The 27,242-nt window shown below is 35.8% G+C and overlaps 2 protein-coding genes across 4 annotated transcripts in view; both read right to left on the bottom strand.

Annotated features, from left to right (window-relative positions):
• cltcl1 (clathrin, heavy chain-like 1) overlaps positions 1 to 12,001 on the bottom strand; it is a 56,608-nt gene extending 44,607 nt beyond the window's left edge. The window contains exon 1 of one of the 3 annotated variants that reach the window (XM_084086408.1): positions 11,570 to 12,001. In XM_084086408.1, coding sequence (XP_083942534.1) covers positions 11,570 to 11,611 — 42 coding nt within the window. In that variant the 5' untranslated portion in view covers positions 11,612 to 12,001. The remainder of the gene's footprint in view (positions 1 to 11,569) is intronic. The other 2 variants (XM_084086410.1, XM_084086409.1) reach the window with 2 other exon arrangements.
• A 1,093-nt stretch (positions 12,002 to 13,094) lies between these two features.
• On the bottom strand, positions 13,095 to 27,062 carry LOC311065867 (uncharacterized protein). Its single transcript, XM_084086693.1, has 19 exons — positions 26,705 to 27,062; positions 25,862 to 25,893; positions 25,739 to 25,773; positions 24,723 to 24,760; positions 24,175 to 24,271; positions 23,220 to 23,314; positions 23,054 to 23,111; positions 19,682 to 19,774; positions 19,552 to 19,580; positions 19,424 to 19,457; positions 19,250 to 19,328; positions 18,503 to 18,533; positions 18,399 to 18,423; positions 18,199 to 18,313; positions 17,115 to 17,146; positions 16,710 to 16,735; positions 16,530 to 16,613; positions 15,519 to 15,677; positions 13,095 to 14,099 (listed from the first exon to the last, which is right to left on the bottom strand). Exons 1-19 carry the CDS (start codon positions 26,705 to 26,707, stop codon positions 13,983 to 13,985), a joined length of 1,182 nt encoding a protein of 393 aa, XP_083942819.1. The 5' UTR covers positions 26,708 to 27,062; the 3' UTR covers positions 13,095 to 13,982.
• Positions 27,063 to 27,242: the final 180 nt, after the last annotated feature.

Here is a 27,242-nt window from a genome sequence, read left to right as displayed (position 1 = left end):
CAGTGAGTGATTTTCTCTTTGTCTTTTGTTCATGACCGCAGTTATTGCAAGCCGTTGCGATATGCATATCGCGATATATATATTTGCGATATTTCGATAATTTGTATAGCGCTTTTCACAATACACATCATTCAAAGCAGCTTTACAGAAAGTGCATGAGTCCATATTACAATTTAGAGTGATGAACTAACTAACTAAACCCGATGCCAACACAGGAGCTGATGAAAAGCTAATTATAATTATATAAAATCATAAAAGATGACAAACTAAAAATGAATAAATAAATTTAAAATAAAAACACTAAATAAAAAAGTGCAATTAAAAAATTATTTATAATAAAATAATAAATATGATTAATAAAAAATAAAAAGCACTTAGGCCTACTAAGAACTTTAATTGTTACTTTAAGATTAAATGAATACTTAAAAAAAAAAAAAAACAATGTGTAACAACATAAATAAAAATAAAATATAAAATATATGATGCATAATAAAAAATTACAATAAAAAGCACGTACTAAAAACGTATTAATCATACAAATGTAAGATTAAAATGAATACTTTTGAAATAAACAAAATTATATAGAATATATATATAAATAAATATAAAATAAATAATTAAAAAACAATTGCTAAACGATGTCATCATAAAAATGTCAACTTAACATAAATGAAAAGAATATTCAAAATAAAACACTTACTAAAATTAATGAAATCATAATCAAATTAAAATGAATGATTTTAAAATAAAGTCAATCAAAATAAAACACGAACTAAAAATGAGTTAAATCATGATCTATATCTAATATGATTTTTTTAAATAAAATAAACAAAAAATGATTATATCATAAGAATGTAAAATAACAAAATAAAAAAATGAAAAAAATGTAAATCATAAAAATGTTAAATTGAAATAATTAATTAATAAAATAAATCAAAATAAATAATTAAATGAAAAAATTTAAAATGTAACAAATAAAAATTAATCACAATAAAAACTAAATTGATATTTTTACCTGCAAGTCATGTGACCATTAACCGACCCATTCACATATCAATGTGGTGTAAAATTATTTAAATATTAACTTGAAGTTACCCTGAGATTTTACATTAGTCATTCCTACAATAAAGCATCAAGCGATAAACATCTCTGATGTTAAAGAGATAGTTCACCCAATACATTTAAATTATGTCCTCATTTATTCACCCTCAAGTGAAGAATATGGGTAATTGCTAACATGGTCCCTATTGACTTCCATAGTGTGGAAAACAGAAATACTACGGAAGTCAATGGTTTGGATACCCATATTCTTCAAAATATCTTCTTTTGTGTTCAGCAGAAGACAGAAACTCATAAATATTTTGGGTGAACAATCCCTTTAATTAAGAGTGTCTGTCCTGACTGTCAATAGTGTCGAGATGCAAGACATTCTCTTTACTATTTTCCTCTTGGTGAAATCTCACAGGTCCAAACTCTCAGTTCAGCTATATATTCCACATTAAACATGTTCTGATGAGATCCAGGCCGAGGAAACATCACGAGTGTTTGTGTAATATGGAGGGGTGAAGCTCCACATTCTTCAGGGGTCAGAAGTCTCTCTTTGGGGTCGAAAGTGATTCACTGCTGAGAAACACAGGCGTAACGCAAACCTGCTGTCTGTCTTACTGGAACACACTGCTGACGCAAGGACCTGGAGATACTGTATAGCAGCCTACAGCCAACACACACACACACACACACACACACACACACACATACACTGAGTCAGAGAAAACAGAGCCACAATTCTTCCCTCCCTTTTCTTGTCTCAGCATTACTGACTCAAACACACACGCACACACACACACACACACACACACACACACACACACACTGGTGTGAGTCTGTGGTTAGTGCTCTAATTAACATCTTTGACTTCACAAAATCTGTTATCTTCGTGTCTCTCTTCTGGATAAGATCCTGATATCCTTTTAAAATCCAGCTTTTAATGTAGTTTATGTGTCTATGTGGTGTTTTTAATATGCTTTAAGACAAACCATGTGTAAATTCATAAGTCGACAGCATTGCTGAGTATTTCCTCCTTAAAACTGCAGTGAACCAAAGACAGTCTCAAAAACACGCTTTGAAATCGCTGGTGTTTCTGATGTCACAAACTACCTTGTAACCAATCAGATCAACGTGTGATCGTCAACCAGTGGATCTCTGAGCTGAGTGAGTGAGTGGAGGCAGGGCTCATTTGCATATTCATAGAACCACGAATACGAAATGAGGCAAGGGTGTCGAGTTACATTCAAGATATTTTAAGGCATGACGGAATTTTTTCAAGGAAAAAAAATTAAATATGTTAGCTTGGTGATCAAAGATGAGTTTTAAGGGAAGGATTAAATACACTGTTTTTGCAGCAACAACCAACACAAATCATTTGTTTACGTACAGGCCAAAACATACTTCCAAGTAAAGTGCACTACGGTCCGCTTGAAATATGTAAATTTCTGTCCGTTTCAAATTTAATCCAAACACACCTAATCTGATGAGTATCAGGAAACCAGGTGCTTTAGAAACGCTAGGTAAAGACTCATTTGAATAAAGCAGCCTGCAATTTACAAACTGTCTGGAGCTTCATACTTAGCAACAAAAAAAACAGAGAAATATATGATAAACATACTCGAAAACTCACATAGTCAACATTACCAACAGCACTGAATCTCTAAAGCTAAAACCACAGCCATTTTAGGAATATTCATTGATTCAGTGTGCTTGTTTTGCTAATATTGTGATGTTACACAAACATAGAGAAGCCTATTGAACAGCAATTTCACTTTGTAAGAAGAAAATCAGCCAAATCAGGCTTTAAATCTAACATGTGTAAGTGAAGGGATAGGCGTTCGTTATTGTAGATAGCATTAGCTTTGTATGAAAAGCAATGCATTCATGAGATGCCCTCAATAAAAGTCCCACAGGACACTTAGAATGTAGTGAGGCAGAAAGATCCATATGTCCACACACACACACACACACACACACACACACACACACACACACATCTTAATAAGGAGTTAAACTCATTTCCTGATGGGCTCGTCTACGATGATGCTTCTGACCAGCCGTCTGTCGTCTCCCAGCATTGAGATAAAGCAGACTCTCTCTCTGTCTTGGTCTCTTCCGCTTGCTGATCTGTTACTGCAAGACATCTACATTCATGCATCTGGCAAATGCTCTTATGCAAAACTAAACATTTGATCAGCATGTGCTTCCCTGGAAAGTCATGTGAAAAAGAAAGTACACCCTCTTTGAATTCTATGGCTTTACATATCAGGACATAATAAAAAAAATCATCTGGTCCTTTGCAGGTCTTAAAATGAGGTAAATACAACCTTAGATGAAAAACAACACATGACATATTACACATTATTTGTTTGACATTAAATGAAGAAGCCATGTGTGACAAAAAACTAAGTACACCCTTAATGCTTCCATAGGAATTAAAGTCCCCCTGTAGTCAATAATTGTATCCCTTAAAACTCATCTTTGTTCTCCAAAATGACATATTTAAACCTTGAAAATGTAAACCTTTTTCTTCATGCCTTCAAATATCTTGAATGTAACTCGACACCCCTGCCTCATTTAGTATGCGCGGTTCTATGAATATGCAAATGAGCCCCGCCTCCACTCACTCAGCTCAGAGATCCACTGGTTGACGATCACACGTTGATCTGATTGGTTACAAGGTAGTTTGTGACGTCAGAAACACCAGCGATTTCAAAGCGTGTTTTTGAGACTGTCTTTGGTTCACTGCAGTTTTAAGGAGAAAATACTCAGCAATGCTGTCGACTTATGAATTTACACATGGTTTGTCTTAAAGCGTATTAAAAACACCACATAGACACATAAACAACATTAAAAGCTGGATTTACACCACAGGGGGACTTTAAGAGAGCTGTGAATAAACAAAAGTGGACGTCCCAGCAAAGGTAGACCGTGCAATGCTCAAAGAAGTCACAAAACACCCAAAAACTACAATTCAGACTCTACAGGCCTACTAACATGTTAAAGTGCATGACAGTACAATTAGAAAAAGTCTGAACAAATATGTCCTGTTCGGAAGGGTTGCCAGGAGAAAGACTCTTCTCTCTAAAAAGAACATGCTTAGGTTTGCAAAGTTGCATCTGGACAAACCACAAGACTTCTGGAACAATGTACTTTGGACAGACGAGACCAAAGTGGAGATGTTTGGCCATAATGCACAGAAAACCAAACACAGCATCTCAGCACAAACACCTCATACCAGCTGTCAATCACGCTGGGGTGAGGATTTCTGGCTTGTTTTGCAGCCACATGACCTGGACATCTTCAGTAATTGAGTCGACCATGAAGTCAAATTGAGTCAAATGTGAGTCCGCCTGTCTGACAGCTAAAGCCGGAGGATGCACACTGCGATTTATATTAGTCCTTTACGATTGGTGCTTATCAGGCTGTACGAACATGAGCATTGCTGTAAGCCATGTCACACTGTAAGATCTCATAAATGTCAGGAGACTGTCAAGACGTGTTAAAAACTGACACACGCAAGAACTTGTCCAGAGTTTTACATCATCAATCAATGACTCGTTCTGTGACGGTGAGCAGCGTTACACGCGGGATTGATGTGATGCTACAAAGAAATCTCTAATGTTCATTTTGGTCACGGCTCGTCTTTAAAAACCAAGACAATCTGATGTTCGTCTAGGAGAATCACTGCCGGACTGAGAGGCAAATCTTCTGCCACTGCTAGAATTTCGTCGGAAGTAAAGTTTGATATCATCGGTCATTAATAATCGGCTGTCAGTGAACATGTCAAACTAACGATCAAAGACTTCAGATTTTAGGATCAGAGGATTCTTTTAGGATTTGCAAAATTTGTCTCAGACGGCAAAATCGTGGCCAAAATCGCAGTGTGCGCCCGGCTTAAAGCTTGTCTGATATTGAGTCATGCAACAGGGCAATGATCACAAACACAGCAGCAAATATACAACAGAACGGCTGAAAAAGAAAAGAATCAAGGTTGCACCGGCTCAGTCGAAGTCCAGACATCAACCCGACTGTGGCGAGACCTTAAGAGAGCGGTGCAGAAACAGATGCTCGCAAACATTAATGAACTGAAGAACAGAACAGCGGGCCAAAACTCCTCCAGAACGATGCGAGAGACTGATACTCTCATACAGAAAACTACAAGCTATTGAATCATACTTAGTTTTTCACACATGACTTCATTTTGGCCTAGTTTTTGTTAAATACATAATGACATGTTGTAATATGTCATGTGTTGTTCATCTGAGGTTGTATTTACCTACGTTTAAGACCTGCTAATGATCAGATTATTTGATTTATTATGTCCTGATACGTAAAACCATACAATTCAAAGGTGTAATTTCTTTTTCACATGACTTATTGTATATTTTATCAAGAATCAACTGATATTAAAGACTTAATTTCTGCTCAAAACACAATCATGCAAGTAATGAGTTTAAATAAAGATATCTAGATCACTGCTAGACTTTAGTTTGAGTGTGTTTGTGTCATAAACGAGTCCTTTGTGTCGGTTTGTGCTGGTGATAAACATGTTTCCTCTTCCTGCTCATAACTTCATTAGCAGAATCTCTATTGGGTTACAGCTTTACATCAGCGCCAGCGGCCAATCAGAAGACAGAGCAAAATGACACTGCAAAAAGAAAAAGCTAGAACATGAGCAGGACAAGATATAGTAGGGGAAGAGGTCATTTAAATAAAATAGGGGATGTGTGCACGATTTAAATTATATTGATTTTAAGATCAATAAAATGAGATTTGAAAGACTAGTGAAGCTTGCTGTATTTATAACGGTCTGTTGTTTTTCAGTTTAACATTATTTATAAGACATGAGCTGAATGAACTGTGTCTATTTATAAAAGAACAGACACACACACACACACACACACACATTTATACATTCCCATTCAGGATCAAACTGTAACAATACAATCCAGCACTGAATGAACTCAAACAGACATTCAAGACATAAAGCCGAGCTGCTAGAGGCCTAAAGTCCTGCCGGCTGCAGATTCTTGGCATTCTTTCACCAAACTGCACCGGCTGAGCGTTCGACACCGGAATGAGGAGAGAGAGAGAGAGAGAGAGAGAGAGAGAGAGAGAGATCAAAAGAAACCATGGAGGAACTGGGACTGGATCTCAAGAGACACGCTATAAAATTCCACAGATTACAACAAAATATCATCTCAAATCCCAGAGACTGCAGCATCTGGATTCAATCGGCAGGAGAGTGAATTCCAGATGTGTTTGAGGGATTCCAAGGCATTCTGTGAACGGCAAAGAAAACACAGCCCGTGGAAAGGTGAGGCCGGGACGATCCGCGAGACGCTCACACGTCTCTGTCATGGAGAATATTTTCAAAGGCGTGTAGAATGAAACTTCATTAGGGTTTGGCAACTGTGCTGAGGCTGTATGAACACAAAAATAACACTGTCCAATAATTTCCAATGGATCCCCTCACAGAATACACACATTTCAGTGCAGGAGACGAGAAGAGCGAGTGAAGTAAAGTCTTTAACTCTTAAAAATAAAGGTTCTTTACTGGCATTGATGGTTCCATGAAGAACCTTTAACATCCATTCCACAAAATATTCTTTATAAGATTTTTAGGTAACACTTTATTTTACAGTGTCCTTGTTACATATGTTACATGTACTTACCATAGTAATAACAGTAAATTATGCATAATTACATGCAACTAACCCTAAACCAAATCCTAACCTATCCTAACTCTATAGTAAGTACATGTAGTTAATTAATATTACTCCGTACTTAAATATATAACTACACTGTAACATTGACACCTTAAAATAAAGGGTTACACTTTATTTTAAGGTGTCTTTGTTACACTGAGTAAAATTAAGCAACTACATGTACTTACTATAGGGTTAGGAATAGGGTTTGGTTTGGTTAAGGGGTTAGTTGCATGTAATTATACATAATTAATAGTTATTAGGCTACTATAGTAACTACTACATGTAACAATGACACTGTAAAATAAAGTGTTACCAAATAAAGTGTAACCGATTATTTTTTTTAAATGTTCATCACACTAAGAAAGAAAATGGCTCTTTTCAGAACTGATCACTGAAAAGTTCTTTGAGGAACCAAAAATGTTTCTATGGCATCGCTGCAAACAACCTGTACTTTTAAGAGAAAGATGAATCACTGTCTCTTGACCAGAAAACAATAATCCTGCCATTCCCTTCTTTTCACACTCAAGTGGGAAACTAATGCCTGATATAACTAATATACATTACTGTGCAAAAGTCTTAGGCATGTTAATTATTATTATTATTAACTATTCATGAAGATATTAAGATAAACAAACACACACACACACACACAAAAACACACACACACACTCACTCAAACACAAACACACACACACACACACACACACACACACACACACAAACACACATACACTCACTCAAAAAAACACACACACACACACACACACACACACACACACACACACAAACACACACACAAACACACACACACACACACTCACACAAAAACACACACACTCACTCAAACACAAACACACACACACACACACACACACACACACACACACTCACACAAACACACACACACACACACTCACACAAACTCACACAAACACAAACACAAACACACATCAATATTAACATCGTGATTTTCTGTATATCTGCTTTGAAGCTGTGCATTGTGAAAAGCACGGTAACAATTTATTTTACAGTGTCATTGTTACATAATGTTACATGTACTATAGTAATAACTATACATTAAGCATAATTACATGCAGCTAACCCTAAACCAAATCAAACCCTAATCCTAACTCTATAATAAGTACATGTAGTTTACTCAATATTACTCAGTACTTCAATGTATAATTACACTGTAATAATGACACCTTAAAATAAAGTGTAACCAAAAGCACAATATAAATACATTTGAAACGTGGAAATTTTTCACGGCAGAGAACTGATTATCATCATAAATCACTATTATTGCTGATGATACTTATAAGGTTAAGGCTGGAATAACAGATTTTTGCCTTGATTTGCACAACAAAATAGCACTTTGTAACACTTTTAAACAGCACTGTGATGGTACGGTCCTTTCCGGAGTGTGTTTTAACACCGCACATGACAGCACTGTGCTGAATGTTGCATCTGTGAGGAAGGAATAGCGCATGACGGTGCAACACAGTTTCAGTACATCTGACTAATGCAGTATAGAGGAAAAAGAGACACAGACAGTGTTAATACGTCAGCATTAAAAGCTCAATGAAATCTGTATTGGGAAATTAACAACTTAATAGTCAGATTCAACACTGGCAACAACCCACAATCAGGTTCCACCGACAACAACTTTCAGAAACTGTGAAATGATATAAACAACTGTGTAATTTCAATGCCTTGTCTTTTATAAAGCAAGACCTGGTTTCTATAAAGAGATATTAACAGTATTTCACTGTGCATACTGTACCTGCACTGACAAACATTGCATTGTGAGGAGTCAGGTCAGCCTAATTAGGGGCCAAGCACCGAAGGTGCGTAGGCACCTATTGTATCTGTTCCCGTTCTTATTATTATTATTCTTCCTTCTTCCAACTGGGAGTCTATGGCAGCCCATAGAACCGAATGCGGGAAAGTTGTTTTGGTTTGACATTCTGATAGAGGACAGTCCCAACATTAAATACACCAATTTTGGTGTGTCTAAGTCATTCCCTCTAGCGCCACCACCTGTCCAAAGTTTCACTTTTATTTTGCTAATAACTTTTGAACCGTAAGGCCAATCAACACAATTATTTTTCTCTCTGATTCCTGAGCTCATGCCAATTCGATTGCACCCTATGACATCATTTCTGTCATAACAATATGGCCGCCATTTTGAATTTATCTAAAAAGCTACTTTTTCGAACTCGTCCTAGACGGTTTGTCCGATTTGCACGAAAATTGAACCAGATCATCTACAGACCATGCTGACAAAAAGTTATGGAATTCAAGTTGATTCGCTTAACAGTTTTCGATAAACCCACGAATACATTTTACGTAGCGCTTGCGAAAACAGATGTAAGGCCGTATCTCCGCAACGCTTTATCGGATTCAGACCAAACTTGGTACATGTCATCACAAGCATGACCTGAGGCTACATGCTGTGTTTCGGCGCAGCGCCACCTACTGGTCCGGAGATATGAAAAATGGCTATTTTTGCTTATAACTTCTGAACAGTTTGTCCAAAAATCATAAAATTGGTCTCGTTAGATTCAGGGTAACATGCCGAGTCGACTGATATCCAATATTACCATATCGGCCATTTTGACTGTCGGCCATTTTGAATTTTGTGCTAAAATGCTGTATTTTAAGAACGCATGAACAGATTGTTACGAAACGTGGTATGGGTCATCAGCACAATGCCCTGAATGAGCCTGAGAAGTTTCGAAACAGCGCCACCTAGTGGTGAATTTTTTTTTTCAAATGCTTATAACTTTGGGTGTGGTCGACTTATTTTCACGAAACTCATCTTTTTAGACTCCTGAATCGTTGCCGAGTCCTATGATACCAAACATGCTAGGTTTCGCCTTACGGTTTGTGTAGCGTTGTGATTTAGCGCTTAAAAAACATTTGGCTATATCTTTGAAACCGCTAGTCCGATCGAGATGAAACCACCGTCAGAAGTTTGGAAACATAGGTCGATAGCTATACGCCAATGCCCAAATGCGAAAATATTGATGTTTAGGGGTAGTAAATTCCAAACAAAGTCATGTGTCAGTCATTTTTTACATGTTTTTTCATATAAATGTCTATAACTCCGAAGCGAATTGAGATATTTTCACCAAAATCGACACACATATGTATGAGCTCACTCTGAGGACATGTAAAAAAGATGGTGGGACTCAGCCTCTTGGTGGCGCTATAATAGAACAAAACATGAAATTCCCATTGACTTCAATGCAGTTTTGTGAAATAAAATGCTATACTAAACAAATGCATTGGTGTAATATTACGAAACTCAAAATGTGCCATCAGCACCATCCCCTGAAGGTACCCAAAATATTTCGAGACAGTGCCACCTAGTGGTCAAAAGTTATAACAAAATTGACAAAACTGCTAATAACTTTTGAATAAGTTGGCCTATTGTAATGCAACTGGTCTTAATAGATTCCTTGGGTCAAGACGAGAACATAGATACCAAGGTTTCCTTATTTGGCCTAGCTTCCTGTCCGCCATCTTGATTTTCAGTCAAAACCTACTTTTTCGAAGTCCTCCTAGACCGTTTGTCCGATTTTCACCAAAATCGAATCGTATCATCTCCAGACTGTGCTGACTAAAAGTTATGGATTTCGTGTCTATAGACGAAACCGTTTTCGTATAGCGTAGCAGCAAAGTTGAGGCATGATGCTAAAAGCACTATTCAGGCTTTATCTCTGCAATGCCTTGACATATTGACACCAAACTTTGTATGTGTCATTGTCACTTCACTCTGACCACATCACATCAGTTTTGTAACTGCGCCACAGATTGGTCGAAAGTGATAATCCATTAAATCATATTTCGAATGACTTTTTATATGATTTTTCAGCCATTTCGCCTAAAATCCTCTTTAAATGTATTTAATTGCTCATTGTTGCAGTTGGTCTGACACCTTCAGCCATGTTGGCATATCCTGTCGTCTGCTTGCGCTTGGCCCCGATAATTGCTGCTTGCAGCTATATTATTATTATTGAGTTTCATCATCTCTAAAACTCGCTTCAGTGACCCGCTTGTTTCACTACAGTAAGATATTATTTCGCATGCCATGAAACAACTGCAACATATGACTTTGTCACTGTGGCAATTTCCATCATGCAACTATTTACTGGCATAAAATGTCAAGCATTTTTGTACATGCTGTGTGATGATCTGAAACATTTCTACTTTGTGTATAATTATGAGTTCATATTACTGTACATGTAATATTATCTGTAATAATATTTAAAACACTGTAGGGCTATTGAAGTGGAATGCAAGACAGCAAAAATGTGATCAAATGCGGAAAACCTTTAAGGTAATATTGATCTGTCACAGCAGCTTGGCATATATTTAGCTGTACAATTTTTTATATTTAATCAAATCAAATAAAACTACATTCAACTACATTATTTTAAATGTTGGGCAAGTGCAAGTGTGTAACATTTCATCATTGCAATTTCAGGGGGGAAAAAAGCATTCCATGATCTTAACTGTATTCATTCAAATGTCATGCAACTCTGTAACAAATTCGAACACGTCATGCAACGATGTTACAATGTACCGGTTCGTTGCCCTCATTCTTTTACACGACAATGTAACATGTAACGCAACTCCATATTCTTTTAAATGTCACATATGTATCAAGTATGTAACTTGTGCGTGCATGAGCGCAGCGCGCGGGCGAGGCCGCTGATACATAGTTGCGTGTTTACAGTTTGACGGCTCGCGACGCGTCGAGCGGAAACACACGAATGTTGCGTGTGTTTGTGCGGTTTTACCTGCAGATGCTCCTGAAAGCGGATGGGTAAAATCTGCGCCATTCTCCAGGACCAACACTGAGAGGACAGGAGGAAGATGAGGAAGAGGAGGAGGAGGCGCAGATAAAGAGTTGTGTTTGTGTTCTGTTCCTCCGAGTTGTGTGTCCCGTTAGACACAGATATTCCGCGAATGCTCGTGAATCTCTTCTTTCTTCGGCCGGTCAGATTCACTCCAGGCAACTTCTCTGAGCGCTGCCGGACTCCTCCGCGTGAGAAAGTAGACCCGCGCGCACTGATACGAGCTGAATGAGGGAGAAACTCCAGCGCTGCGGCGCAGATGCTGTAAACACTCTCTCACAGAAGCTGAGTGAGGGATATAGCAGTGAAACACAGGAGTTTTACAGATGAAGGGACTGTGAAGGGGTTTCGTGTACCCCTCCGCTCGAGACAAACATGTGACAGCAGGAACTCCCCCCCACCACCCCCTAAAAATACTGGGGTCTATTTCTGCACACTCACTCAGAGCAGGAACAACAGCAACACACAGGGCATTAACCCAGTGTTATTTTAGTATCATTCATATAGTATTCGTTAACAATTTTATACAGTAGATTTCTATATATTTTTCAATGTCAGCTTTATTATGTCTGTTTCGTTTTTTATTTCCATTTTAATTTTAATTTTAAGTAATTTAAGTACTTCAACTTAAACTAAAATTATAAAATATTCCTTAGGCAAGTAGCTGAAATATTTACTAAAAGTATAACTGAAAGCTTTTTTATATATTTTACACATTACTGAGTGATGTTAATTAACTACATTTACTAAATATAGGGTTAGGGTTACGCTTTATTTGAAGGTGTCATTGTTACAGTGTAATTATATATTTAAGTACTGAGTAATATTAAGCAACTACATGTAGTTACTATAGGGTTAGGATAGGATTAGGATTTGGTTGAGGGTTAGTTGCATGTAATTAGGCATAATTTACTGTTATTACTATGTTAAGTACATGTAACATATGTAACAAGGACACTAAAATAAAGTGTTACCCTTTATTTTAAGGTGTCTTTGTTACAGTGTAATTATACATTTAAGTACTGAGAGTAATATTAATTAACTACATGTACTTACTAAAGGGTTTGGTTTGGTTTAGGGTTAGTTTCATATAATTATGCATAATTTATTGTTTTTACTATAATAACTACATGTAACATTATGTAAAAATGACACTGTAAAATAAAGTGTTACTGGGTTTGGGTCAGGGTTAGTTGCACGTAAATATGCATAATTTACTGTTATTACTACTGTGTACATGTAACATAACTAAAGTTTTACCTTTATTTTTTTTAAGTTAACATTTATTTCAATTACCAGAAATGTTTTAAGTTAACAATGACAGCACTGCATTAAACAAAACATAATAGAAAAGTACCATATTATTCCTTGACATATCCATAAATACCATGGTACATGAACAGTTCTATGATCTCTATATTAAAACAGTGTTATCGCCACAGTTTTGGATATGTACAGTAAGGCAAGGCAAGGCAAGGCAAGTTTATTTATATAGCACATTTCATACACAATGGCAATTCAAAGTGCTTTACAGAGAAGAAATTAAAATAATAACAAGAAATAAGAATAATTAAAACAGTTAAGAAGAATAAAAAATAAAATACAGTACAGTACAAACAGTCGGACGAACATTGGCACAGTGCTCATTCAGTAAATGCACAGCTAAACAGAAGTGTTTTGAGTCTGGATTTGAAAGTGACTACTGTAGGAGCACGTCTGATCTCCTCTGGAAGCTGTTCCAGCATAATAGCTAAAAGCGGACTCGCCATGCTTAGAGTGAACCCTTGGTATTTCTAGCTGATATGATCCTAGTGATCTGAGTGATCTGTTGGGTTTATATTCAGTGAGCATATCTGCAATGTATTTAGGTCCTGTACAATACCAGTAGTGTGGTATTGTTTGAAATATCCATCAATGTTTCAAAGATCTATCAAGTAAGAATTAATATGAAAATCATTTCAAAGTACCATTATATTGATAAATACTTTTTCAAACCACTTAACATTTACAATCATAGCTTGTCAGAATACGGATTCAAAGTAGCTTCACAACACTGCCACTGACGTGAAGTCATTTTGATTTTAATCAATGTTTGTGTGATTTAAAAAAAATGGTCAGAAAGGTCACGTTCCTTTATTCAAACTATTTAACACTAAGACAACAAATTGCTCTGTAAACATTACATATGGGAGTTTAGCTAAACTACATAGTCACCACATATAAAATCCCCAAACATGAAAGCCACTAAACACAAGACACTATCAACGTTTGACTGCATTACAAACACGATGGTATAAATAATTGAAGCTATATATGAGTGAGTGTTTCTATACGTAACATCAGGCTGACTGGAGCATTAGGGCCGTACGGCGTGAGACAGGAGCGTGCTGTGTTTAGCTTGACTCTTACGGTCGATCAGCAGAATCGGGTTCTTCATGTGATGCGAGATCATCTCCTGCAAACTGCCGAAGAGCTGGAAAACACAGACAGAGATGATCAGAACTATTGTATATTACTACTGTAATCCGTGTATATTTGCTCTGAAATTTGCATCGAAATATGTCAATATGTAGTAGTGGCCAAAAGTGATCTCTAGAGGTGATGTTTGTTTTTAATGACCGTAAAAAGTTTGATTAAACCATCAAAATATGAGGAAAATATTTAATATTTTTGAGAAGGGAAGAACAAAACACTAAACTTGGTTAAAGTATTTATCTGACAAAATCATTTGGCAAAAAAAAAGCTATAAAAAGCATACATTGACGACATAATCAGTTATTAATATTTCATTGGTTCTCTCTTGTTTTTGAATGCTTTGCATGACAGCCTGGCCACAAATTATGTCCACCCAATTTGGCATGTTTCATTGCATTATTATCACCAAACAATCGACTCCAAGCACAACTACGCAATATGCTCTCAAAATGTTTGAAGATAAAGGGTGAAGATGTGATCATAATGAACATATACTATAATGAACATGTATATATACTGCAATAATAATAATAAAACAATAATTATTATCACTATTATTATGATGATGAATTCGAAGAGAAAATGGATGACAGAAAAAATTCTTCACACAAAAAAATCTATAAAATATTTGGGGAAAAAAGCATTTTGTGAGTTTGCCAAAAGCATAAAATCATCCAGCTGTGATTTCATGGTCACATGAGACTGAGACAGAGCTTAAGCTTGAGCATTTAAACAGTGTATATGGAAATAATAATGTGAAACATAATTAAATAATACATTTTAAAATAATAAATTAGCGGGGGTATAATAAACGTCATTTTAAATGTCATGGGATCAATTCCCCGGGAATGCAATGCATGCATTGAAAAAAATGTAACTTCTGATAAAATGCCAAATGCATAAATGTAAACAACCAGGAAGCGAATGTAGGATGTATATTGTGTCATATATATATATATATATACACACACATACATACATATATATATATATATACACACACATACATACATATATATACACACACATACATATATATATATACACACACACACACACTCTACAGTTCCTCTTCTTATATTCATTGTGCGTTCATGCCATGTCGTAATTACCGTAACAATTCTGAACTGTAAAAAGCCTTCACGTGCTTGTAGAACTTGTAATTACAACGTGTAAACTCGTAATTTTCTGAGAGCTACAACTTGCTGTACCACCTGACCACCACAGATTGAAGGCGTGTTCGACTTCGACCGATCGGTGTATGACATCAAAGTAGCGCGAGAGCAATTCGAAAGCACACGGAGCTTTATTTACGGTGATTACGACAGCAACATGCACAGTTGCACCAAAACACTCCTGATCAGAGAACACAGAGACAGAACATGTGAAGGAAGCAGATCTTCCTCTCCTCCTCTACCTCTTCCGTCTTCTTGCCCTCTTTTCCCAGCGCGTAGTGTTGCGAGTCCTCTAGGAAGCGCACAGGGATGTTGTAAACGGTCTGATGGTAGAGAACGACCAGCGTGAAGGGCTGACGGCCATTCTGAGAGTTACTGTACCTGACCAGAAACGTGCCGTCCTGCGTGAACACAGGGCAGAAACACACAGCCATGAAATATAGACTTCTGAGCAAAACTGGAGAGAAATGGCTCTAAATGTTAAGATTAAAAAACCACAAAACTCCCTTACTCAAAATGAAAAATTACTCTTCAAGAGTCCAAATGTCTAAATTCATGACAAATGATAAACATTATGTGGTTAGGGTTTAGGCTAGTTGCTTAATTTCAGAACAATGACTCAGCTGAACATTCCCATTTAGATGATAAACATGAAGCATTTCAATAAAATACAAAATCACACAAACAGACACAACTTGTTAATCCTGAGCATAGTTTCCTCCATGTATATCTACATTTTGTATTATATATTTATGTATATTTTATTTGTAACATGTTATTTTATATTTAAGTTTTTGATTTTATCGCGTAATTTCAGAACAACTTATTTAAATAATAAAAAAAAAGTGAAAAATATATTATTTCTTTACGGTGTATTTTTTGTTATATTTTATTACTTAACTTCAGAACAACATTTCCCTTTAGATCAAAACAAATAAAATATAAAATAAGAATAATACAAATAAAAAAAATGTTAAAATATATACATTTTACATGTTATTTTATGGCTTAATTTCAGAACAACATTCCCATTTAGATGAAAATAAAATTAATTTATATATATATATATATATATATATATATATATATATATATATATATATATATATATATATATATATTATTTTTATTTATTTTTACTTGATATTTTATATTTTATTTAATTGTATTACTTCATTTCAGAACAAGATTCCCATTTAGATGAAAAACATGCAGCATTCAAAATAAAATACAAATCACACAAAAACACACACCTTGTTAATCCTGAACAAGGTTTCCTCGGAAGTCTTGCGGTCGCAAACTCCAGCAAACCACTCTCTGTCCTGAAGCCCCGCCCCCTGATCGTGATAAACACCACCAGCCAATCAGTTACTGAATAAAGAGGCAGTTTGCCACCAATCACATAAACAGCTGACTGTGTGTGTTGTGTTTACCTGTGCAACTGGTTTTACTTTTAGCGCTGTATGAGGAAAGAGCATCAATGAATTAGGGAAGGACCGATATGGAAATTATGACGGTAATTGTTTTTATGTGACAAACATATGACAACAGTAACAAAAAGTTCTAACAGGAGTCAGATGAATCCTGTGCATTAAAAAAGATTAAACTGTTAAATTCTTTTGACTCTTGTCGTGTGAAAAGATTATTAAATTTAGAAAATACAAGCCCGCATATTAATGACTTCTAATATCAGCCAAATCTTCTATACAAAATCACTATATACATCAATACTGATGTGGTCACTGCCTTTATTAACCCTAAGTGTTCATGTCAAGCAATGGAGACTGAACTCTGACGGACAGAGAATGACAAAAAATGAAAATAATAAATTTGCTCACCTGTGCTGTCCAGAGATGGTGGTGGAGGAGGACTGGAAACAACATATTTACAGAAATTTGAGTTTTACGACGGATGAGGACGAGGCGAATGTGACAATGAAATGTGCTTCTCATATTTCACATAAAAAAAAATAAAAGGAAAAAAATGTTTTGCATAAAGAAGGTGATGGGACTTTATTTTCATAACGATTACATATTGCCCTCAAATGCTCATGCGCTAATGCAAACAAAAACAAAACTGTACGACAGTAATGAAAAATCCAGGGTTATGATTGTTAACTAAATCTAAAACCATAAAAACATTTTCATTATTTGAAATAAAAAAACATGAAAAAAATTATTTTCTTTCAGCATATTGCCAAGTAACTTTTCTCATTTTCATTTGGTTTAAGTGGAAGTACCTAAAAAGGCAAAAACTAATAGTAATAGTATAAAAATAGTATATAAATGATACTAAAACAACACTTAATATTTAATATATATAAAATGTCTATATGTTTTGTTTTTTATTTTAAATTTTATAAAATTGTATTGCTTAATTATAGAGCAACACTCGATGGAAATAAATTTAGATGAAAATAAATAAAATATTAAATAAATATGTACACGTGTGTATATATATATATATATATATATACTGTATGTATATATATATATATATATATATATATATATATATATATATATATATTAATATATATATATAGTCTAAATTCAAAATGTTAGCAAAAGCTATAAATTATACTAAAATAACATACTAAAATAATCCAATATTTTAAAAATAAATTCAGCATGAATAGAAAGCTATGTAAAAAAAAGAAGAAAATAAAACCATGTTGTACACTAACATTTGTAATGGACATTTTACATGTTAAATGTTATTTTTTCACATTAGACTTATGAAAATTAAAATTTTGCTTTACATTGGACAACTGAGAATTGGGCGAGTTTGGAGGAATTTTCATGAAAAATTTTGTCACAATGCAAATATTCTTACTGGACCCATAGGCTGAATATTTTATGCACAATATAATTTCGTATTTTTTTCTTTTGATTTTAGTGTGAAATATATCTGGAGGCTCACCTGGGTTTGACTTCTTTGGGGACGATGATGGGAGGAATGGGTTTGCTGGTTAGTGCGGGTGGATGCGACTGGCCAGAAAAAGTGATACTTCTGAGCTTCACATCTGGAGGCGGAGCTAAACAACCAGACAAGATGTCAAGTGAAGCTTTACGTGTGGCTCATACGGTCTACATCATCATGCATGAGTTAAACTCACTAACCTTTCTCACTGATCAGGAGCGAACTCTGAGGAAACCAACAAATAAATCAGATCTCAAGAGAAGAACATGCGTGTGCATGCGTGTGAAACTAGTGCAGTACTCACAGAATGGGCTCTGGGAACTGGTGGTTTCATTCTGTAAGACAAGAAGAAATAGTATTACCAAACTAGATTTTGCTAACTAGATGCTCACCTGTGCAAAAGTCCCTACCAGGTGCCAGATGTGATCCGAGTAGTTGCCATACAGTTGCAAAAGAGTGATTTTTAACACGTTGTGTGGTGGTTACTAAGGTGTTGCTAGGCAGATTCTTACTGGCCTAATTGAAGAGATTCCGCCTCAAGTCTCTGATATTCTGGTCTCTACTGTAGACTCGGGTCCCTCCTTTAATGTAAATTTGTTACATTTTTTAAAATATTTTGAATTATTCTTTATGTTTGTATTTCACGTTTTCATTTTAATTTTAGTTAAATTTTTAGTGTTTTTGTCATTAGTTATATTTTTAAATGTATAGTTTATGTAGGTATATTTATAATTTTAATCAATATAATTTATTGCTGTCAAATCGGTTAATCGTGATTAATCACATCTAACATAAAAATGTATATACACATATATATATATATAAATTTTTATGTTAGATGCGATTAATCAATTCGACAGCACTGATATAATTTTATTCATTTTTATTTCACTACATCATTCAAGTTAAAATAAATGACAAAGAGAAATTTTGCTTTGGCAACTAGCTGAAACAGTTTTTTTTATATATATATTTTGTTTTATTTCAGTTTTATTTCAGATGATTTTTATGCTTTTAGCAATATTATTAAGCCTGATTTGGACATACGTACAGTGGTGATGGAGGGTCTCGAAGGCCTACACTTTTAGGGGGCATCGGCATACGGATCGGGTTTCGGGGTGTAGGAGGTTCTGGAAAAAAATAAAACAATGAATTGTAAATATGATTTAAGTCACCTTATCATTCTATAAAATAATTTTCAGCTATTAATTCATGGAGAACTGACCTGCTACAGGATCTAGATAGGTATCATCATCATCCTGACAGAAACAAAAATAGAGTAATATTAAAATGATCACAAGGTATCCGGCTTAATTTTTTTCTTCAACATTTCTGATGCTCAGTCAAGCTTACCTGCCCTTCATTTGGGTCCAAGTAAACGTCTAAAAGGTCAGAGAGTACAGTAACTAAAAGTGCAGTGTGTCATCAACTAATAAAATCCAATATGAAAATATGAGTTAGATGAACATAGTCTTGAAGTGACCTTCGTCGTTCTGAGGGGCCGGTGGAGGTCTCATCGGGGGTCTCTTAGGCGGGGCTTTTTTACCAGGTTTATCTTTACGGATCACCTCAGGGGCTGGAGACAGAGAATATAAAGTTTATTGTATATACGCCATCCATCTATCTCTGCATTACACTACCATTCAAATCTCTGGGGTCAGCAAGACTGCATTAATTTGATCAAAAGTGACAGTAAAAATGTATAATGTTACAAACACATTTCAAATAAATGCTGTTCTTTTTAACTTTCTTTTCATTAAAGAATCCTGAAAAATAAAATGTATCACGGTTTCCACAAACATACGAACTGCTTTCAACATTGATAATAATCTGAAATGTTTCTTGAGCAAATCATCATATTAGAGTGATTTCTGAAGGATCATGTGACACTGAAGACTGGAGTAATGATGCTGAAAATTCAGCTTTGATCACAGGAATAAATTACATTTTAACATATAGTAACATAGAAAACATCTATTTTAAATTGTAAAAATATTTCACAATATTACTGTTTTTACTGCGTTTTTAATCAAATAAATGCAGCCTTGGTGAGACTTTCAAAGCATTACAAAATCTTACTGACCCCAGGCTTTTGAGTGGTAGTGTGCATGAAGCTCAAGACTAGGATGTGTTCACACAAGCTTCTTTTAAAACAACCTTGATGCACATTTTTTAAAGTTGAAATACTTTTAATTTAACAAAGTGTGTGCCTAAAAAACAATGCTGATGGTCTTGTTTTGCCTACATATTCCGACAGTTAAAGTCCCCCTGTGGTGAAAATCCAGCTTTTAATGTTGTTTATGTGTCTATGTTGTGTTTTTAATTTGCTTTAAGTCAAACCATGTGTAAATTCATAAGTCGACACCATTGCTGAGTATTTCCTCCTTAAAACTGCAGTGAACCAAAGACAGTCTCAAAAACACGCTTTGAAATCGCTGGTGTTTCTGACGTCACAAACTACCTTGTAACCAATCAGATCAACGTGTGATCGTCAACCAGTGGATCTCTGAGCTGAGTGAGTGAGTGGAGGCAGGGCTCATTTGCATATTCATAGAACCGCGAATACTAAATAAAGCAAGGCTGTCGAGTTACATTCAAGCAAATTTAAGGCATAAATAATATTTTTTCAAGGAAAAAACTTTTAAATAATATGTCATTTTGGAGATCAAAGATGAGTTTTAATGGATAAAATCATTGACTACAGGGGGACTTTAAAGGTCCCGTATTATGCCCCTTTTCACAAGATGTAAAATAAGTCTCTGATGTCCCCAGAGTGTGTATGTGAAGTTTCAGCTCAAAATACCCAACAGATCATTTTTTACAGCATGTTTAATTTGTCATTTTTTGGGGCTCAGAAAAACGCGCTGTTTTAGTGTGTGCCCTTTAAATGCAAATAAGCTGCTGCTGGACGACCCAGGGGGCGGAGCTTCATGAGCTCGCGCTCAGTCTCTCAGGACAATTTCATCTCACGGAATGATGATAATATCAGAAACTCTCAGTAACGGTGTTCATTTCGAGTCGGACAATAATGCCTACAGAGTCAGAGTGCTGTATAGTTTAGTAGTTTAATTACGGTTATTATAACGTATTTGTCATCTGCTTGTATGTATCCATTATTTATTAATAGCCTACAAGCCTGCTGTTTCGGACCAGGTCCGCATGATGATCAAACATATACTGATGAGTTTAATAAAGTTTATTGTACATCACACAAAAGATGAAGCGTCAGTTTTACTTCAGAAAATCACCATAAGAGCTGAGTAGGGGTGTAACGGTACACAAAAATCACGGTTCGGTACGTACCTCGGTTTTAAAGTCACGGTTCGGTTTATTTTCGGTACAGTAAGGGAAAGAAATGCAAACATTAAACTGCAGGTTGTTTATTACTATAAACTTTTTTTAACAAGTTGTTTACACTTTTTTAAACACTTTTTAATAAAATATAATAAAATAGATATAAAATAAAAAAAGAATAAGAAATAAAATACTGCTGCAAAGTTCTCCACTAAATAAAATACTCTCAGTCTCAAACCAATATCACATAATAAAATATAATGAAAAATATAAATAAATAACTATGATTACAGTGCAGGAACAGAAAATAGCCCTATATTAAAATAATATTAAACAAATATATTAATGTATTATTATTTTTCAATAATCAATCAACAATCAATTTACGATTTTTTTCCCACTTTTTTAATAATTATCAAAATAAAATATAGTCCAAAGCTATAGTACAAAGCTATTATTACCAGAGCATGTGATCAGAGCAGGTCATTTTACCATTGTTGCCAGCATGACTATACCAGCTCAGCAAACAGAAATCTAAGTTACTACTGAGAAATTTCACCTTATTTGAGCGGACTTTGCTTTTCCAGTGCGTGATCGGTACATGATTGGAGTGTTTGGGCCGTTAACGACAGAGCAGAACGCGCAGCGCAAACACGGACTCGAACATTGAGCAGAGAGCGCAGCGGGCCGACACACACACACACACACACACACGCGCGCGCGCGCGCACGCGCCACGGAACGGAGAGTGCGGCGGCGCACACGAAGCGGAAAAGCTTTTTTTCGCCCTGCAGTCCATTTCATTGTTACAGTGACGACGGGTAAAACACGGGTAAAACCAGAGAATGTCTAATAGGAAAAAACATTAGAATCAGCTGCAGGGCGGGATTTGCGCTGAACGCGGAGACTTCCGCCACTTAATGTTCGTGTGGAAACACGAAAATGTACCTATGTTCCGCACACAAAATATTGCATTCAGTCATTCGGTACACACGTGCACCGAACCGAAAGCCCTGTACCGAAACGGTTCGGTACGAATACACGTACCGTTACACCCCTAGAGCTGAGTAAACACAGTAAGTTATAAGAAGTGCACAAGTACATAAACGAATTTCGGTAGAGTTGAGGGAGCATTCCTGTGGGCGGAGGTTAGTCAAAAAACGGTTCTAGTGACGTCATTAAAGAAGGAAGTAGAGGGATGTAGTCCAAACGGGCCGTTCGATGTAGGCGACTTCTGTTAAATAAAATATCTCGCTTGGCATTGAACTTTGAGCTTTATAATTTTACAGATATTATTTATACTCTAACAACAACATTACACACTAACTAAAGTTTGAAACATGGGATCACGAAGAACGGGACCTTTAAGAAAGCCAAGAAAATGAGGGGGAAATGTAAGTATGTAAACTATGTACTCTACACTGCACCAAAGCCCCAACAACAACAAACTCTTCTATAATTTTTTTTAATATCATCATGCAGCACAGACACATGAGAGGATAGAGACTGATAGAAACAGGCCGTCGAATGAACATCATTGATCAGAGTTCAAAGTGACTCACGTTTTCCATCATTGGGGTCGAGGTAAAACTCTTCTGCATCGTGAGGCGGCTCTGGCTTCTAGAAGCAAAACAAACACTGAATCTAAAAGTTGCACGTGCCTCTTTTGTTAAATTAAATCATATTAAAGACCGATATTGCAATAATTTGAGCACAAAGATGTTTTACTGTGCTTTTCCCGATCGGGAGGATCTTGGCTGGTCGTGGCGGCGGTGCTGCCTGTCTTTTGGGAATACCAGGGTTTGGGCTTCTGTCTGGATAACCTAAGGTAAGCAAACGCTATATTAGAAACTAAATAAAAAATATTAGCACATTAAATATAAATCACATTAATCAGAAGCATAATTAATTCCTATTAAAAATAGAAATATAAAATAAAATACATGTGACATTTTTAACAATCCATGCTGACATAATGAAGTAAGCCATTTGTATGGTAATTTAGATAGATAGAATGAGTGAATGATGGATGGATGAATGAATGAATGATGGATGGATGGATGGATGAATGAATGAATGAATGAATGAATGAATGATGGATGAATGATGGACGGACGGACGGACGGACGGACGGATTGATGGATGAATGATGGATGGATGGATGGATGGATGGATGAATGAATGAATGAATGAATGAATGAATGAATGAATGAATGAATGATGGACGGACGGACGGATTGATGGATGGATGAATGGATGGATGAATGATGGATGGATGAATGAATGATGGATGGATGGATGAATGATGGATGGATGGATGGATGGATGAATGAATGGATGAATGAATGAATGAATGAATGAATGAATGAATGAATGAATGATGGACGGACGGATTGATGGATGGATGAATGATGGATGGATGGATGGATGATGGATAGATGAATGAATGATGGATGGATGAATGGATGAATGAATGAATGAATGAATGAATGAATGATGGATGGATGGATGGATGGATGGATGGATGATGGATGGATGGATGGATGGATGGACGGATGGATGGATGAATGATGGATGGATGGATGGATGGATGGATGGATGGATGGATGGATGGATGGATGGATGGACGGATGGATGGATGAATGATGGATGGATGGATGGATGGATGGATTGATGGACCTACCAAGGTAAACGTTCTCCTCTACTTGGCGAGGCTGGACTTTGATGGTGGGACGCTCACATGGTGGGGCTTCATATGTATCACCATCTTCCTCATCCTCCTGTAAATGCACAGATTAAAGTAAACAACGGTCTTTTTCAGATGTGTCTACAATAAAAATCTGTCAAATAATATAATATAACAGCTCAGATGCATCACAGGTCACAAGTGGTAAATAGTAATAATGAATGATGCCTTTATGGCAAAAAAAAAAAAAAAAAAACGAAGAAAAAAAATAAGGAGAAAAGAGAAAAGGGGGGAATAAAGGGAATAAAAACGGCATTTCACTGAAAAAAAGGAAATACTCAGAAGATTGACAGTAGATGCATGTATCAGGATGATGTCATGAAAGCGTTTCACAAAAATCAGCAATTATCTATTGGTAGGGGAAGTGATACCTTGTGGTGACAAAAGCAACAGGAAGAAAGATAAACACGCTGTTCCCACACTTTTTAACCTGTGTGTGTGTGCGTGTTTTAGACAGGTGATCTTTGCACAGTAACGTTACTTACAAATTCCCCTTCTGGCCAGCCGTATGCAGAGCTGGTATCTGTGTTTGAGAGTTGGAATGAGATCACACAAAGTTTGAAGAAACAAAAATACATTTATAAATCATTACAATACTGCATTTCGTTCTTTCCTGTGTGTGTGGCGGCTGGCAAACCGAGTGCATTTGCGCCACTTTTATGAAGCGATGGCAGACAATCAAATAGACGAAAAGAAACATTAACGGTCGGTATCTCGGTGACAAAAATAAATAAGTAAATATATCCGAACTCTGAATAATCGTCACGCGAAGTAACTAGTAGTGACTGGATATACAACGGCAGCAAAAAAAAAAAAAAAAAAAAACGATAAACCGTAAAACAAAATAAAACAAGTAACCCTGTATAATTTGCCGCGGTGCTTGCTGGGAACTTGAGTTGTTGTTAGAATCCCTCAAAACGCTCACGTTCGACAGAAACGCAGGAAATAAGACATACAAAGCAAAAACGCTTGCTTTTGATTATTTAAGTCTTTGGTGCTCTTGTTTCTTTTCTCTTTTTTACTGTTTAAAGCACTCAGGACGCGCACGTCGAGACCGAGACGTCAAAAAAATAAAAAAAATAAAAAAATAAAATCGCCACAAAGAATACAAATAACGTGAGCCGTTTATTTGCAAACTAACCAACCTCTGCCTTTTGAAAGGTCTGTATGTGTTCACATTGTAGCTGATATTCACTGCGGTTTTGTTTATAGTTCTGCCAAACTTCTTGTATTATTCATATATACAGTTGATATAATAATAATGATTAAAAGTAAAAATGTAGCTTGTTAATATGAGGTTAAATTAAAATATTGCCTACGTGAACGGTGATTCAATCAAACTGATTGAATAAAATAAATAGTGATTGAAAGACTGATTAATAGAAGTAAACTTTTTTTATTACTATTATCCCCAATAGCTTAATTTTAACCTAAAGTCTAAGGGAATGTTTTAATCTTTTGACTGTTTTTACACAGGTAAGGCCTATTGTCATGAATGCACCTGTTCTCCTGGGAGGGGCGGGTGGTCCACCATGTCTGTACAGAAGAAAAATAACAGGTACATTACAGTGATGGAAGGTGTACATGAGAAAAATTTAATGTTTGATGAAAAAAACACACTTACAGTACAGATGTTTTCAACTTCTCAAAGAAACTCTAAAAATAAAGAAATCACCATTTTCTGAGCAATAAAACTTTTCTCTGGTGACCAAAACACGTACACATTTCGATTGAAGACCTTTATATACAGTCAGGTAATGTTTAACAAGAACATTATGTATCAATCTTTACTAGTTGTTTTTGTGAAACAGTTCCCGGATGGTAAAAGATTGTGTAAATGTATATGGATGAAGCATGCATAAAGGCAATATACAAGTAATATTATAAATATAAACAATGTCAGAGAAAAACACAGCACATCACTTTTTCTTTCACAACTATTCAATACATAAAAAGCTGTTTTACTTTAGAGGAATAAAAAAAGGTTCAGTAATGTTTTGACTGAAGGTGAGGGAAATTAAATTAAATTAGATTAAATATCACAGAAATAAATAAGCATACTGTACTGTACATTGACAGCACAAAGCGCCGTAACTGGTGTGACTAGGTAAGGGGAAGCTGAAACATTGCTATTTTCCGGTTTTTATCAGATCAGTGGTTTAACTGCATCATGCAGAGAACAATGCAATGCTTTATTTAATGCGAATGAGGAGCTGAAACATTTTAAAGCAGAAAATAACAAACCTTTCTAAAATATACATGATACGTACAGTATCTGACATCAGTTACAGGTAATAAATGAAACTACTGCCTGGATGTTGCCACACCATTTTATGATTACGTTGATGTTCACATATAAAACAGCATCTGAAACCAACTCAAAATGCCCATAACATGTCAATTTTGTCTGGAATCCTAAATGTAGAACATGCAACTCATTTTATAAATATGAATAATTGTACTTTACCATGATGTATGAGGTGTTCAGTTCATCAGGAAGCTCTCTCCTGTAAGGTTTGGATGCAAATATCCTAGAACTTTGTATAAGAGGACAGTAAGTAGCGTGCTAAAAGTGTGTGTGTGAGTTTGAGTATTTGCATAGCAGGTGGATGATTTAGCAGGTAACTGATTATCCCTGTTAATAACAGAAAGTCCTTCGACCGGCTCTAAGTTCACTAAAGCACTTTGTTCTCTCTCTCGTCTGATGTTTAGATGCATCTGACCACAGACGGAGCGCTGTCAGAAAGAAGAAGTGTTATCAAGCCTTTCAGAGGAACAGTGTTTGGTGACATAAGACAGAACATCACAAGAGACGGTCTGTGTCTGTGCAGCACGACACCTGTGAACGTCTCCAAACCCTGGTGATCATCATCAGTTCCTGATCTTAACCTGCTGATGGCAGTGTGAACGCATCTAACAACATTCATACACACAAATGGACCATGATGTGGCCCAATTTTCACTGCATGAAGTTTAAAGGAAACAAATCATTTTAATGTGGGGAA

This window comes from Abramis brama (assembly GCF_963993115.1).
Source record: "Abramis brama genome assembly, chromosome: 16".
NCBI classification, from domain to species: domain Eukaryota; kingdom Metazoa; phylum Chordata; class Actinopteri; order Cypriniformes; family Leuciscidae; genus Abramis; species Abramis brama.
This window is presented reverse-complemented; position numbering and strand designations above follow the sequence as displayed.

Bases quoted from the DNA above. Each gene is read 5' to 3' on its own strand.
- LOC311065867 (XM_084086693.1), bottom strand. The intron at 24,761-25,738 runs GTGCATTCATGA...TCTCAAACACAG, and splicing joins CGCCCCTCCCAGGAGAACAG to ATACCAGCTCTGCATACGGC. The intron at 16,614-16,709 runs GTAAACACAACA...TATCACGATCAG, and splicing joins AAGTAAAACCAGTTGCACAG to GGGGCGGGGCTTCAGGACAG.